General features: G+C 40.1%; 1 protein-coding gene across 1 annotated transcript in view; it reads left to right on the forward strand.

Annotated features, from left to right (window-relative positions):
- Positions 1–17,252, forward strand: part of Stxbp5 (syntaxin binding protein 5) — a 143,119-nt gene that overhangs the window by 15,983 nt on the left and 109,884 nt on the right. Inside the window, exon 3 of the mRNA XM_005361026.3 lies at positions 15,829–15,910. Within this exon, the coding sequence (XP_005361083.1) occupies positions 15,829–15,910 (82 nt within the window). The remainder of the gene's footprint in view (positions 1–15,828; positions 15,911–17,252) is intronic.

Below are 17,252 nucleotides of genomic sequence, written 5' to 3' on the forward strand. Positions count from 1 at the left end.
GTGCAGGGATGGTTCAACATACGAAAATGTGGAATGTTTCTTCATTGATTTAATTCTACTTAAATTCTTTGAGGAGAATTTTGTAGTTTTCTTCATATAGGTTTTATACATTTTAAGTATCTACTTCATTTTTGGTGTGTGTGTGTGTGTGTGTGTGTGCGCGCGTGTGTGTGTGTGTGTGTGTGCGCGCACGCGCGTAAGTAACATTTGTGTTTCATTTGAAATTTCCCTTGTTAGAATGCAAAGGAAAGTGCTCCATAACTTTGCACTGATCACTTGTTAACAGCCGCTTTCTTCTCTCCAAGTGGTTATGCAAGTTATCCTGTCACCTGCCGAGTGTATTCCTCCTTCTGTGTTTTCTTATTATCAGCAAGGATTTCTGGGGCAGTGATTCTGGGGTGATGAGCGTGAATGTAAACTCCCAGAATATTGTCCACCTTTGCAGTAGCCTGTCCTATGTGAGTCTGAGAAGAATGAGTTCCTGGGTGAAGTAGCCTATAAATATTGATTAGTATTGTTTGATCTGTTTAATTGTGTGTAGGGTTGTGGGGTGTAGGCCAGAAGTCAATGCTAAGTGTTGCTGTTGACCTGATTTTTAAAGACAGGGCGTCTCACTGAGTTCTGAGTTCATCCATTTGGCAAGACGCCCTGGCTGTCAGACTGCAGGGATCTGGCTGTCTCTACCTCTGTTATGCTGGGTTTCTTTTACTTCAGAACTGGGACACTAGGAGTCCTTTACGCACTGAGCTATCTCCCACTCCTGCAAGATCTTTTTCTGATGGAAATGTGTTGTAGGTCTCCAGTTGTTATATGTAGTCAGTTCCTGGTCTTTACAGTTCTTACAGTTTTTATTGCAAATTTTTTTTTACTATGTTGTTAAGTATACTCTACATACTGTTGTTACTATTGTTAATGAAGAACTAACTGGCTTCGTTACATTGTTCAAGGTTCATTTTGATCCCTCTGAATTCTTCTATGTCTGAGATGAATACGTACAGTCCCATTTTGTTTCGATTTTTCATAGACTGTTACACTTTTCTTCATTCATTCACTTTTTATTTATATGTGTCTTTGTATGTAAAGCTGATTTCTCTCTTAACAAAATAAACAAAAACTAAAGCAGATTGTAGACAACAAATAGCTGAATCTTGTCATCCATCTTCCTTTCCTGTGCTCATTACAGTCTGGTCCCTTTAATATGTGCAGTTAGATCATTGATGTTCAAACGTGAATTTGTATCTGCCATATTTGTTAAGTTTTTCAAAGTCCTGTTTATGCCCTCCGGCTTTCTTTCCATTGATCACCTAGGACACATGCTGCCTTTATGAATCTTGTTTACTTTTGCTTGTGATGGATTCCCCCAAATTCATTGTTAGCTTCCAGTGAGAAAGGACTGTCTGTAGCCTCCTTTTTCTCTTTCTGTATTCTTGCCATTTAATGCTGTAAAGGTAGCATTGCTTTTGGGCCATATAGAGGTAACACAATTGAGATGAAAAAGAACAGTCAGATAAAGTAAGCATAGTCGAGCGGGCAGCTCTGCACAGGTCTAGTCAGGAGCAGTCCTGAGGGACAGGCAAGGGTAGTGGGCTCTGTACCTGAGCAGCTGACTGAAGTAACGTACTGCTGCAAACCAGCTGGGAGCTTGCCTTATTTTTGTCCTGCTTTCCGTCTTCTACCTTTTTAGTTTAGTTATACATTTTATAATATATGGCTCCTTTTTCCCCCTTCATCATTTAACAGGTCTTTTTCTTTTTTCTTAAACATTTTGTAACAATTTCTTTCAGTCAGTAGTTTTCAACCTTCGTAATGCTGCGACCCTTTAATACAGTTCCTCATGTTGTGGTGATCCCCTAACCATAAAGTTATTTTTGTTTTCTACTTCATAACTGTAATTTTTGCTATTGTTAAGAATAATAATGTAAATATATAATCTGTAGGGTACCTGATATGTGACTCCTGTGAAAGGCTGAGAACCACTGCTCTATACAGTGGAATATAATCAGAGTCCATTTTCACAGAACACCATGCAGACTCTTAGGTCCTATGAGCATCTTATGATAAAAATTTTATTCTTAATTTCTTCTAGTGTTGATGACACTCATTTTACTTATAAATAAGCATGCATGATTGGATATGGCATTGCTATTATTTTGAACAAATTATCATCTATTGGATCTGTTAAGAATAAGAAATAGTAAGTTTTTATTTCTGTTTCTTCCCAAATGTTTTTCCTGTTTGCAGATCTGAATTTATAACCTATTTAATTTTCTACTTCTCCCGAAGATAACCTTTAAAACTTTTCTGTCAGGACAGATGACTAACAGTAAGCTATAGCAGTTTTGTTAACTAAATTTTTGTAACTCCTTGTAGCACAAGTTCTAATGGGTATTAATAATAAAAGCCTGGAGTCAGATATTGGGGAAAATGCTGAGAGATCAGAGAGATGAAGGAGCAAAACCAAAGCCAGCTTAGCTACTCCACTCTCCCAGATGAAAAGAGACTGAGTTCCTGTTTCCTCCCTCCTGCCTTATCACTTCCTCTAGCCACCCACCCATTTGCTTCCTGTCTGTTTGTATAGACCTCCAGACCTCTATGGTTAGCTAGTGGCTAGCTCCGCCTTCTGATCTTCAGGCAAGTTTTATTTGTACAAATAAGATATTACCACATGATTTAGTGTCTTACACTAATTAGGAGAAATTTCCAGTTTTTGCCTCAAACATTGTTTTTCTTTTTAGTATTACAATTCCACGTACACAAAAGTTCTATTTTGTAAATGCTCCACAATTTGTTGATATTTTGTTCTTTGACTTTTTGGTTTTGCTCTTTTTGGGGGCAGAGCAGGGCTTACGTTTTTCATTTGATTTTGTTTTTGTCTTTTATTTTACAAACTTGGAAGGTTTGTATGATGCCATTTATATTCAGGCTTCTTTTCCTTACTGGTTATCTGATTTACCGCTAAGATCATATGCCATTTCTGTCACTGTTTTGCTCACTGACTTTTCTAGATGGCTCATTTATGTTCCGTTCCTCTCCCACTTAACTGTTAAACTTCTTAATCTCTTCTTTCTTGACTTTGCAATATAAATTCATAGCCGAGGGTGGCTTTTGTTTCCATCACAGGGCTTCTGTTGTCTGCACTTGAACACGGTGTTATAGATTGTAACTGCTCTTATTTGGTCATGGTTGTCATAGGTAGCTGGTTTAAGCCTGAGTCCCCTCATGTTTCTGAGGTTTTATGCTTGCTTTGTCTCTTTGAGACTTTTTTTTTTTAACCTTTTAGACTATGTTGTTATTATTTTTCTTGTTATCTGGATGTGGTATACTGAGTAAAGAGAATTTCTGTGAAGACATTATTAATGGGTGGTCCAGGTACTGGGGAAGGGAGGAATCTGTGCAGGCATCTTATTAATGGATGGTCCAGGTATTGGGGGAAGGGAGGTATCTGTAGTTCTCTGGTTAGGTCTGGTTTTCGGTGAGCCTGTACACACATTGTCTCTGTTCCTCCTCCCTTCCTCACCAATTCCATGGGTTAGGTCTTCCTTACGCTGTACTTTACTATTTGTCTTCCTTTGTTTGCAGGGCTTCAGCCCATCGAATTGTTGTTTTGTTTTTTCCTGTGTGTTTGCTGGCCCAGGAGAGCCTTTGCATCTTAGTGTTGAATTAAGAGCAGCTGGGCTGCGTTCCCAGCACCCTGCCGCCCGCATGGCTAGCTTTATACCCGAAATAATTACACGGAAACTGTATTCTTTTAAACACTGTCTGGCCCCAATAGTTCCAGCCTCTTATTGGCTAGCTCTTACATATTAATCTAACCCATTTTTATTAATCTTTGTAGCCCACGAGCTGGCTTACCAGGAAAGATCTTAACCTGCATCTGCCTGGAGTGTGGGAACCATGGCGACTCACTGACTCAGCTTCTTTCTCCCAGCCTTCTGTTCTGTTTACTCCACCCACTTAAGGGTTGGCCTATCAAGGGGCCTAGGCAGTTTCTTTATTAATAAGAAATCACTCCCACATCATCTTAGGCTCTTGCTGAACTCTTCCCTCGAAAAGGCAGTTTGGGAACTGACTGCTCTGACGTACTTGAGAATGGTTTCACTGTCTCTTGTGTTGAGAGCAGAAGAGAATATTTTTTTACCATATTTACTGTGAGAATGTCTTTAGCTTTGACTGTAAAATTCATGGAATTGTGGCTCACTTCTCTTCTCTCCCATGACTGGGCTGTCTGATTTTGACTTTCAAACTTGGCCACTCTGGTCTCCCAACAGCACACCAATGACAGTGCCCATTTCCTCACTCCACGGCTTCCCCAGTAACCAGATTCTCTCTAATCATCTGTCGGTCCAAGTTGGTACAGTACTTTACAATGTAAATTTGCTTCTCTAACAGACTTGAGAATTATTTATTGTTGCTGGGCAGTGGTGATACAAACCTTTAATCCCAGCACTCGGGAGGCAGAGGTAGGTGGATCTCTGTGAGTTTGAAGTTAGCCTGGTCTACAAGAGCTAGTTCCAGGATAGGCTCCAAAGCTACAGAGGAACCCTGTCTAGAAAAACCAAATGTTTTTTCAGCTTTTTGCTTCTTAACAGTGTTGATGACTCCCAAAGATCCTCATGTACTGGCCCAGAAACTGTGATTCTATATTAATATTTAATGGTTTGGGGGAAAATGTAACTTTCAGAATAAGGTCTTAAAACTGACCTTTGCCAAGTAAGTGAAACTATAGAATCTAGTTTAAAACTATGAAAGTGTAAATTGTTCTTTGACAGCGACATCACTTGATAAATATTCCTTACACAGTTGTTTGGAGCACATTTTTGTTGGACAGTTTGGAGGAGTCACATAGGAGTAGGAAATTCCTACAGGTATTGGAAATAACTGTGAGGAGGTATTTTAGGGAATTCATGATTGTTGGAAGATGGTATTTAGAAGTTAATGTATCTCACATTTATATAAACCACACCATAGTCATTTACAGACAGAAAACAACAGCAGGTCCAAGCACAAGCACATTGCTTGCTTCTCCTGAGATTCCGGCTCCCCGAGACTGGCGTGACGTGTGGCATCTGCAATTTTTTTCTTTTTTCTTTTTTTTTTCCTGTAATCTCCATGGCTGCTTGCGATTCCGAATCAGAACTGAGAAATACTGGATTAAATGTTTGGCCATATGGACAGCAGTACTCTCAGTGAGGCAGATGGTAGTTAAGAGCCGTATTCATTGCTGTCTGCTGAAAGAGGGCGTTATCCTGAAGCACCCAAGCCTGTGTGAGTGGAGAGACACTGGGCTGTTGTGCCATGATCTGCGGAGCAAACTGTACTGGGAAGAAGCTGGCATTCTGGGTTTGAGCTGTGCTGTTTTCTCTTCCTGGTAGTTTATCTGTGGACATGAAGCCAGTAGTAGAAAAGACTTTATGTCATTAACACTGAGGTTGAGAAGCATAGCCCTGAATTTTCAGGTGGTATTGTGCATCTGAATGCCAGTGTTATGTCACAAATGACAGGACAGACAGGCTGTTGTCATCAGGGGTCATTTCCCTCCCCATCTGTGTTGTCTTATGTCCTGCCTTACCCCCAACCTGCTATTTGTAAAAATTTTAGTCTTGTTATTTTATTTTAAAGTTTTTTCTCATTTATTTATTTATTGGTTCAGAGTCTTACATGTAGCACTTGCTGGCCTGGTGCTCATTGTACAGACCAGGCTGGCCTGGCACTGAGACCGATTGCCTGGCTCAGCCTAACGATGCTGGCATTGCAGGCGTTGTTCACCACGGCTGCCTTGAAACGTCACATTTTTAACAGACTTTGTTTTCTTAGTGAACTAAATGTGTGATGTAGTGTCCCCTTTTACATGCTCCCTTTCATTTATATTTCATAGCAGTATGGGATTGCAGTTATATTACAAAATAAAATGCTGAACCTTTTCTAAAGTTCATCCTTTTCACGGAGACTTCAGTCAGCGTTCTTGGATCACATCACAGTGGTTTGTAAGCTTGGTTACTGGAGAAGCAATCTCATGTTAAATCTGTAGGATTTCTGCCATTAACACTAGCTCTCGCTGATGTTTCCTGGTGCAGTCCTCCAGACGGCAGAGCAGAAGCCTCCACAAAGCTTCCAGAGCTGTGCTCAGTGGAAGTTTTCTGAGACAGGGTTAGTGGCCCCGAACATCTATGGACCTTGAATCCTAATTCTCCTGCTTCAGCCTCCCAAGTGCTAGGATTATAGGCATGAGCCTCCATACCAGTATGTGTGCAGTGCTTCTTACAAATTAAAGCCATGTGATGCTATTGACCTGTACTAGGATGACAGGAGGCTGCAAGTTGTCCTTAGAATCTTTTCTTGCTTTGGAAACAGACTATCTCTGTTTACCTTCAGGGAATATTATTTGACTAAATATATAATGCTGCAGGACTGGGGAAATTATAGTCATTATCATATTCATTTTCAAACCTCATCAGTGGAGAATTTGTGTTTTCAGAAACATCCAGGGTGTCAGAGTATTGCAGGTTTTGCTGTTTCCTATGCACTCTGACCATCTGGTCTAGTGCTGATGCTCACTGCTGTGGAGCTCAGGGTAATGCCATTTCCCTTGCCTCTGTCTTAATCGCTAGTAATTGAATGAATGCTCAGAGAAGTTATACTCCTTAAATCATTAATAGTTTACTAGCTGCATGCCAGTCTTGTTCTTGACGCATTCTGTCTGAAATGGTGGTTGTGTTACACGTGTTGGGCGTTGTCTTAACTCACTGTCTCAGTGACACCTTGCCCAAGAGCTGTGTGTGCCTTTCCTGCTCTTCACTGCTTCTTGGCTCCACCTTGCTGATATTACAATCCAAATCCCCAAAAATACTATAAGTAAAACAAAAGTAACCTAACAAATGATCGGAGGGTGTGGTAATCAGTTTTAATTGTTAGCTTGACCCAATATAAAATAATCTGGAAAGGGAGTCTCCATGAGGGCTGGTGTAGCCTGGCCTGTGGGGACACCTTGATCACGTGGACACCTGCCACCTGTCGGTAGCATCATTCCCTAGGCAGGGCATCCTGGATTGCCTGAGAGTATGGACAGCAGCCCGAGCACTGGGGCGTAGGCACCCATTCATCGCGCTTTGCTCTTCGCTGTGGATATAATGTGACAGCTGCTCCACGTTCTGCCACCTGGACTTTACGGCAGCGATAGACTAGAACCGGGAAATGTGAGCCACATCCTTCCTGTTAAATTGCCGGATTGTTTTATCACAGGCACAGGAAAGGAGCCTAAGACAGAGGGTAAAATGAATGGGCTGGAAATGTCAATCCATGAAGATTTAATAGCTGTATTATATTCCAGCCTAGTCTAATCAGAAGTACAAGAGTGGAATATCTTTATTCCAGTCTATACTTTTGTTTATCTGAAAAGTGAGCTAATATTAGACCTAAAAGATATGCCTGCGTGTAAACATGCTTCTTGTTTTGAAAAGCTCATTTAGTCATAATTTTTTTTTTTTTTTTTTGGTTTTTCGAGACAGGGTTTCTCTATGGCTTTGGAGCCTGTCCTGGAACTAACTCTGTAGACCAGAGCTGGTCTCGAACTCACAGAGATCCGCCTGCCTCTGCCTCCCGAGTGCTGGGATTAAAGGCATGCACCACCATCGCCCGGCTATAAATATTTTTTGAATATCTACTGTGTGCATGTTTTTTTCCTTTAGCTCTGGGAGTAAAGAGAAGAGCCTGCTATCTCCCTGTTACCAGAGACTGGCCTAATGATGCTCCTAGCCCAGAGACTAGAAGAGTTGTAAACAGAAGCTCTGGGTAGATCCCTGTGCTACACAGTTTTATGTCACCTTGACACAGCTGACATCTTCTGAGACAGGAAACATCAATGAAAATACCTCCATAAGACTGGGTTTGTAGGCAAGCCTGTAGCGCATTTTCCTAATTAGTGACCCATGGGGTAGGGCCCAGCCCATTGTGGGTGATGTCATCCCTGGGCTGGTGGTCCTGAATTCTATAAGAAAATAGGCTAAGCAAGCCATGGGGATCAGGCTAGTAAGTAGCACCTCTCCATGGCCTCTGCATCGGCTTCTGCCTCCAGGTTCCTGTCCTGTATGATTTCCTGTCCTGACTTCCTTCTATGATGTGGAAGTATAAGCCAAACCCTATCCTCCTCAACTTGCTTTTTGGTCATGGTGTTTCATTGAAGCAATAGAAGCTCTGAGAAAATTCCAAATGAAGGAAATCAGGCAGTGGCTCCGGAATTCAGTGTAGCTGTAGAATTAGTAAGCGGGAACAAGAACAATGCGGGCACAGTCATAGTTCGAGTGTAGTCTTCAGTGAGCTGGGATTTGCACAGATGATCATGCTTTGGTCTTTGCAAGCAGTGTTACTCACTCAATGCTTTGTCTTGGACAGTGTCTGTACCTAATGGTTGTATTGTTTTTATGTTTCTGTTACTGGACCTTAAGACCTCTGAGGATGAGGACTATAATTTGCCTGTTAAAGTTCTCAAATAAGAAAAATTAATTGAGTGGGTTACAGAGTATTGTTTCATGGTTTGCCATATGTATACTCTCCAGGAACTGCAGTATGGGAAAGCAGAGGTAAATTTATGTTCTCCAGTACTGTTAACTCTTTATTAATTTAATTAGCCCATGATCTCAGAGTTGTAAGCAGAGGAGAAAAGAAGTTCGACTGGGAAAGAAACCAGTGGTTTTGGATAAGGAAGAGAGCCTGGATGAGTTGGTCATCAGTCCTTGATGTGAGGCGGCGTGACATGTGCACGAAAGGCTTTTTCTTCTATGCGCAGGATCTAGGGAAAGACTCTCAATTCCGTTGTTCAAGTCAGTTAACTGCAGCGACATAGTCAGAGAAAAACAGAATGTTGGGCCTGCTTCTGTCCTGCTACCTCTGTCCTCCAACTATTCTGCACTTTGAAAACAGACTCAAGAGACACTACATCAGTAGATATGGTCATGTTTAAAGATGTTAAGTAGAAAGTGTGCACTTGGCCATGTCCTGGCCTTCTCAGAGGAAGCCATGTAAGTTCTTCTGGTCATGCTGATGCCTTCACTAGCTAGCTTTCCATCTTTCCTGCATTATCCAACTCCTGGGAGGACCTGCGTGTTTCCTGGCTTACTAAAGGCTTCGCTGCTTCTCTCTTTCCTCTCCCAGGCATCTATTGTTCTTAGCTTCTGCTGGGTATCTTTGTGAATGTCAATGGCTACATCACAGCTAATTTTGTATTTCTTGCTCTATCAAGCATGTATAGCTTCCTTGTGCTTCCATGTGTCCCTGCATTTTCAAACGAGCATGTACCCACCATTCTTCCTGTTTTGATTTCCTCTTCCTTGTTTTTCAACTCCAGTCATGCGCATGTACTTACTATAGACTTCCTGTTTATAAAAGTTGAGAATGAGCAAACTATATTGTGACTTGTTTTTCTATTATTCATATCTTAGGGGACAGATTTTTTTGTCAACACAGTTAATTCTGTTGAACCAGACATCTTTAAAATTAGAAACTCCAAATTCAAAATTTTCTTCAAATCTATTCAAAATTGAATTCTGTTCTTTATACTGAAAAATAATTTTAAGATTTTGGGGGGGGGTTGTGTATGTGCACCCATATGTTGTATTAGTGGGATAGCCACAAAGGCCGGAAAGGGCATTGGATCCTGGTGCTGGGAAGTGAACTTGGGCCCTCGTTTAGAGTAGATACTGTTCTTAACCACTAAGCCATATGTCCAGTCCTGGTGATAAGTGTGGTTTCTGGTTTCTTGTTTGTCTTGTTTTTGCTTTAGTTTATAATTTAATTGCAACATTTTCCCCTTTCTTTCCTCTGTCCCTCCTTCCATTCCTCCCTCCTTTCCTCCCTCTCACCCTCCTTCTCAACTCTTCCATATACCCCTCCCCCCCCCCGCTCTTCTTTAAACTTGTGGCTTCTTTTTTCGTTAATCATTGATCACGTTTATTTATATGTATTTCTATATCTGTGTATGTACATATACATGTGTTCCTAAAATTAGCCTGTCCAGTCTGTATCCTGTTACTTGTGTTGTGTTGTCAGAGCTGAGTGTTTGGCACTGGACAAACTATTCCTGTGCTCTTTCCCTGGGGACGTTATCTCTCCCATTCCCAGCTTTCCGCAGTTGCCTCTAGGGCTTTGTGTAGGGTTGAGGTCCGTGGACATCTCTTCATCCAGTGTGGCATGGTCATTGGTGTCATCCTTGTTCAGCTCATGTCGTTGTGTTGGTGAGACTTTGTGGTATAGCCTCCAAAATTCCTAGAAGATACAATCTCACAGCAAACTCTCTGATCCATGGACTCTTAAAATCCCTTTTCTGCAGCGTTCCCTCAGCCTTGGGTGCAGGTAGTCTTCATGTGTTACAAAGAGCAGTTTCTTTGATGGGGGCAAAAACTATGCTTAGGTGTGGGCATAAGAGCCAGTGTGTATGGAGTGCTGCAGATTATGCTGCTTTAGTAAATTAAGGTTGTAGATGCTCTTCCTAGCCATGCCTTCTCTAGAACTGAGTGCTCAGCCAGCTTTCCCATACGCTTTTAAAATTGCTGTCATCGTGCATTTCTATGTGAATAATATTTAAAGATTGCAGCTTTTATTTGTTTAATGGTGAAAAGGTGTGTATTTAGAATTAGGCAGCTGGACTCGGTTTAGATGATCCTGATTTTGTTAGTAACATCCAGGGCATCAGAATCAGGAACCAGCTGAACATAGGCCTTCCCTCCATCAGGCCTTATTAGGGTATTGACTTTGGCCATATCAGTGCCATAGAGTTTCTCCACAGCCTCTTTGATCTGGTGCTTGTTGGCCTTGGCATCCACAGTGAACACAGTGTATTGTGTTATATCGTCTTCATAGCTGACTCAGTGATCAGGCAGAATTTGATGATGGCATAGTGGTCAAGCTTCTTTCTTCTGGGAACACTCTTGTGAGGATATTTGGGCTGCCTCCAGAGATTGTTTTGTATATCCTCTGTGTCTTGCATTTACATAGGAGTTTTAGGTTCATCAGGTTATCAGTTTCTTTCAGCCAACAATTGGAATTCTGTCGAGGTGGTTATAGTATAACTTGTCTGACCCATGAATGTGAGATATCTCCATTTATATAGCTTTTAGTCAGCAAGATTGCATAGTATGTTAGCCGTGCTTTTGTTTGGACGAATGTATTTGTAGTCCTTTTATTCCTTGTGATGTCAATATAAATGGAATAGTGTGCAGGGAGTCTGGGTCTTGTATGTGCGAGACAGCCAGCTCTGCTAACTCTCTGCACCGCCAATCCCTCACTCACTGTACTTTACTCTCCAGTGTAAGAGGGGTGTGTGTGTGTGTGTGTGTGTGCGTGCGCACGCGTGTGTGTGTATGTGTGTATAATGTAGTATATGTATAAATGTTTATATTTGCATAACACTGTAGCACAATGCTTTTTGTGTACTAAATGTTCCATGTATCTCAGTTGGGAGCATAATGAACTTAGTTATCTTTAAATTCCCCCTTTATCCCTCCTTTCCACCCACCCAGTCATAGCAACAATGAAGTCATTAGACAGTGAACTTCAGGCTTATTTTGAAATGGATATGCAGTACAATAAGTAAAATACTTTGCTAGCTATGATTTATGTGGTTGGTGTGTGTATATGTGTATGTATGTGTGTATTCTCGTGGATGTGTGCATGCTGAGTGGTTATCATTAGACACTTAATGTTGACGTTGGCTGTCTTCCCCTATCATCTCCACTTTACTTACTAAGGTAAGGCCGTTTAGAACCCAGAACTCCCTGATTGTTATTTTGGGTAGCCACCTTGCTTCACGGATGCCGTCTCTCTTTCTGAGTTCCAGGATTATAGACAGCCACCACACGTCTCCAGTCTCTGCATGGGTTCAGAGAGCCAGACTCTGGTCCTTGTACTTATTCTACAGTGTTTTATCCTGGACCCATCTCCACAGCCCACCTGATCTTTGATTCTATCAATCAGTCCTTAGAACCCTCTGGGCTGTGAATGTGGATCAGCAGTAGCATGTAATTAAGACTCATTCCATACTTAGCAATACCCAAAAGATTTCACTAGCTCTGATTTTTGTTTCTGTTTATCCACCTTGTATACTACTTCCTTACTATTATTCCTCATTCATTTCTACTTTTACTGTATTTTGTATGTGTAATTCTGTATTTTCCCCTGTTGCATACACAGAGGATCTTTGTCAGACTGTTGCATGTTTCAGTTCTGGCATCCACAGCTCTTTTGCTGGATGAAGAAAGCTGGGCAAACTGTACAAGCAGGGACTGGCAGATGCTGGTCCTCAAGTAAAGTAATAGATTTGCCTCAGAGGCAAAGGTGACTACTTAGGTAGGCATCCTAGTTACTGATAGGCAAAGAGCAGAAAAACTGGAGGAAATCTGTATCCTTTCAGCAGAATTACTGGAATTCAGAGTGACAACGCAAAATAACACTATGGAAAACATTTATCATTAGTCACCTTTGTTCCATAATTAACTAATATATCAATCAGAGTACAGAATAATAAATGGATATTTCTCCATTTAACAAATATGTTAACAGAATCATTCAATGTATAGTTCTCTTGTTTTTAACTTGAATTTGAGATATTTTGTGCCTTCATCTGGTTGTGAGTGGTGGAAATATTTTATCAAATAGATGATTGTTAGAAAGTTAGATTATTTTGTAGTAACAATGCATACATGCATAGTCACTGGTATGAATAGATGTGGATGTTTGTGGCTATGACTTGCTGTTTCGTGGTTAGTGTGTTCTCAACTGATGTTTTGTTTTGGTGTAATAATTTTGTCCACTTTAAAGTAACAGTTTTAGCTAGTGTAAAAAATACATTGAGTTAAATAACATGAAGGCTAGTATTTGATGAGTCCATGTGTATCTTAGTGCTCACTGCATTTCTTTACCCCAGACTGCATAGGTCTTTGTGCATTTGTGGATTAGGAAATTAAGAGATAGAATGACCAGTTCTTTGAAGGTCACAGTGAAGATGGTAGAGCTGGTATATAGACTGACTCGGAAGTAGAAATCTTAATTCTCACTGTGCCTCAGTATATAGACAGTATATAGACTGACTCGGAAGTAGAAATCTTAATTCTCACTGTGCCACATACACATTTCCTCCTGCAGAGTGGACTCACTATGTTTGCAGTAGCGTGAGAACTCTTACATACTACCAGGGTCAGCACTACTTGATCTGAATATTATGTTTATCCCGTGCTATATTCCGTGATATCTCTCTCTCTCTCTCCTCCTCTCCCCCTCTCCCCCTCTCCCCCTTCTCTCTCTCTCTCTCTCTCTCTCTCTCTCTCTCTCTCTCTCTCTCTCTCTCTCACACACACACACACACACACCATATCCATTCTTTAAAGTTATTTAAGTTCTTTGTTAAATGTCAATAATGACTTGCTATGATGTCCCCCTAACCATCCTCTGGCCGTAGGGCCATGCTGGTAGTAGCCCTTGAGACTGGCTACATCTTATAGTACTGCTCTAGCCAAAGGGAAAGGAATGAAATCAGGAACTCTGGGAAGTATGACTTCTTAGACTAAGTACAAAGATGTACTAAGGCATAATGCTTATGGTTTGGTGGATGGTAAGAGTTGTTCTGTTTAGGCGACTGTATTAGGTTGTACAGGGCAGTTTTGTGTAGCACTGTGTATCTGTAAGCACAAGAATAAACGCTTTCTTGACTTAAATGTGATTGACATCTGAACTTAAAAGATGTTTTCTATGATAAACTACTAATCAACACCCAAGGTAAAGAGAATTTTCAAGTCCAGGAGGCTTCTTCTAAGACTGCCCCAATGAGGAGAGCTGCTTTTATAGTCTTTGCTCCTAGCAGTCACTTTTGTTTACTTTTAAATCTGTTTTTGTCTATTATATTATATATTCTTATAAAGCAATTCTCCATACTATTGCATAACTTGTTAAAATCTGAATTGCAGAACATGTCTGTTTTAAAGAAAATCAAGAATATATACTTTAAGAAGATTTCAGAAAACTATTGTTTACAAATTTCCATCTTGTCGCATGTGGTTAACATAACTGTTGATCAGAAAACAAAAGTAAGAATCTTTGGTGTTTATGTTACTGGAGATGAAAGCCCACAGTTTTATACAAAGTAGGCAAGTTTGTAAAATGAGCTCTATCCTTAGCCTCTGGTTTTTGAAAATCAAGCTCCAGCTGACCTCAACCTTGCAATTACAGGCATGCACCACCACACTCAGCTCATAAGGCTGTATTCCTGTCTCACTGCTAGTATCTTTTAAAGTTCTTCAGAGACAAGGCTGATCTACAAATCTTATAGTCTGATAGCTGCAGTTGTGTTTTGCTTCTAAAAAACAACGTTGAGCTCCAGTAACAGCCGAAGCTGAAGAAAATGTCTTTGACTGCTATCAAGAGATCTAGAGATTGGAGGGATATATGGCTCAGTGGTAGAAGAGCATCTGGTTTCATGAGTGGGACCCTGAGGTTGATGTATAGTAAGAAAGGAAAAGTATACAAAGTAGAATTTAACTTATGGTGCACTTGCTTCTGCATTGAGCAGAGCTTCACGGCATGCCTAATTAGAATACAAAATGGTCTCTGCACCTCCACAGAAGGCTGGAGTGTATTAAAACACACCAAATGTTTTAAACTTGCCTTTTTACTTTGTATTATTCCTAACTACCAAAAATAGAATAGTGATGTGTTAAAATGACTGCATTCTGGTTTCAGGTTAATGAAAGTATAACGCATTCAGCAGTACTTCACAGAAATTTCTGGAAGTGTGTGTGTGTTTGTTTCGTTTTAATCTTTATTCAGTGTATCTAAGAGAATAGAGATAGGGATATGACCTAGTAGAATATGTACTTAACATGTGCAAAATTGAGGTTCATCCCAAGCACTGGGAAGCGGAAGGGGAAGTGAGGAGAGGACAGTGGAGACCATGGAGCCATGATGGCTGTTAGGGCTGTATTCGCCAGTTTCTGGTATACACAGATCTCACTTTCACTAACTTCGGTGCTTCCCTTTCCTTGTCTGTTTAGTTTAAATGGGGAATAATAATATTTTTTTTCTGGATTATGACAGCTAAGCGAATTAATTTATATGACATTTACAATAATACCCAACACAAAGTATATTAGTTAATGTATGCTGTACATATGCAAAGTTTTAATAGTTCCCTTCCACGCTAGTTGAAAAGCATTGGAACATTGAGTGTTATTCTCATGCTGCACTGAGCAGCATGGTTATATAGTTAGTTATTGGTTATATTTTTAGTTTAAAAATGACACTGTGGGATTGAAAAATGACAGAAGAAAAAGGATATTTCAAAGTGACAGTTGCCTGGTAGGGGAAAAATCAGTACTCTGAAGATCAACTACCATCTTTCCTCTTGTTACTTTGAGAGGAACAGAATAGTTTGGGTCAGAGTAAAGTTATATTAATGAACTTTATATTATCTTGTTTTGTTTATTACTGATTTTAATGCTTTATGTTTTTTTTTTCTAGAGGGAGCAGTTTTCCTTTTTGTTTTAAAACTTTATTCTTTATCCCAGCACTCGGGAGGCAGAGGCAGGTGGATCTCTGTGAGTTCTAGGCCAGCCTGGTCTACAAGACCTAGTGCCAGGACAGGCTCCAAAGCTACAGAGAAACCCTGTCTCGAAAAATCTAAAAAAAAAAAACTTGTGATTATATAAAAGAAAATTAAAGCCCTGATTATCTCAGCCTCATTAAGTACTCTGGATTAAACATCACATCATAATGTTTCTTAGTTAGATAATCAGAAAGTTTCTTTAAAACATATACATGCTAAAAACTCCTTAATGGGCCCGATGGCAGCTTTGGTCGTCCAGGAGTGGAGTGTTATTGCCAACATGACAGTGGAGCGGCAGTAATTCAACTCCAGTTCTTGATTAATGAGGTTAGTGACTTGTGTTTATTCCTCCTACGTAGAGCTGAAATTAGAACATGTCTGGTTTTTCAGATTGCTTACATATACTCATATTTAAATATTTGAACAAAAAGGTAATTTCTTGTGAGTCAGAGGCAGTCATTATCATATTAAGGTGTTACCACAGATAGTCACCCAATATGTTTTCTTGGAATAATGTTGCAAGTAAACTGTGTGGGTAGGTATTTTTGATTCCTGATGGTATATTTTAATTATTATTTCAAGGACTTTGAAAGTTACATAACATCAAAAAGTTCATATTGAGATGGTGTTAAGTACAGAGTACATTGTAGGTAAGAGAATGTCCTCTAACCCAGTGCTGCAGAACATATCCCGGGAAGCAGTTTCTGTTCAGAAGTGTGTTGTGTTGCTTATTGGTTTTGCTTCTGAAAATGAAGTGTCAAAGGAGCTAGGGAAAATACCATTTTACAGTATAGGAGACGACTTGCAAGGAGACTGCCTGAGAAAGGCTCCACTTTCTTTAAAGTTGAGGATAGTCTAAAGACATTTTTTGGCTCCAGATGCTTAAGGTCTATGGAATAAGTCCCAAAATACATATGAAAGATGGGCCAGCGAGATGGCTCAGTTGACAAAGGTATCTTAATAAGTTTAGACAGGTTACTAAGTCAACCCCTTAATTAGCATATTGCTCTTCCTTTTTATGTACTGCTGTCTTCTCTGAGGGTTTAATGGAAATGCACAAGCAGAGGTCCTTGCTCTGAAAATTCTGATTTGTGGGGCCTGAGCAAGACCGAGCCACTTATGTGGCTCTCGGGCCACTCACTGTCTTACCCATGAGTGATAGTATAAACTAACAGGGTGTTTTAACGTGACCAGTTAATCAGGGGGTTCAATTGTTCACGGCTGAATAGTGTCATTATTCTATTGCTGTAATCTAAATAAAGGACTTCCATTTGTGTTTGATGTACATAGATAAAATAAGGTTCCTTTATTTTATATTTTGTTTTTAGTAAAATAAGTATTTATACTAATGACCAAATGACTTGCAGTCTGATATCTAATAATTTTAGAGATTTTAACCCTCACACCAGATCCTAGTATACTTTGGATTATAAGGTGTTAAATCACCATAGAAGTTAAAAAAATTAATGTGTATATGTGTGTGTGTGTGTGTAACAACATACTTTTCTAAATCTGCTGGTTAGAATTTGGATGAGACAAATATTTTTATAACTATAATCTATTGGTAAAGGGCTTCATACTGAAGCTATTTTGGCAGCTCTTTGGAAACACGGTTGTGACATTGTTCCATATAAAATCCAAGGCCAGCTGGACTGTGACTGAAAAAGCA

This window comes from Microtus ochrogaster, linkage group LG4 (genome assembly GCF_000317375.1).
Source record: "Microtus ochrogaster isolate Prairie Vole_2 linkage group LG4, MicOch1.0, whole genome shotgun sequence".
Classification (NCBI taxonomy): domain Eukaryota; kingdom Metazoa; phylum Chordata; class Mammalia; order Rodentia; family Cricetidae; genus Microtus; species Microtus ochrogaster.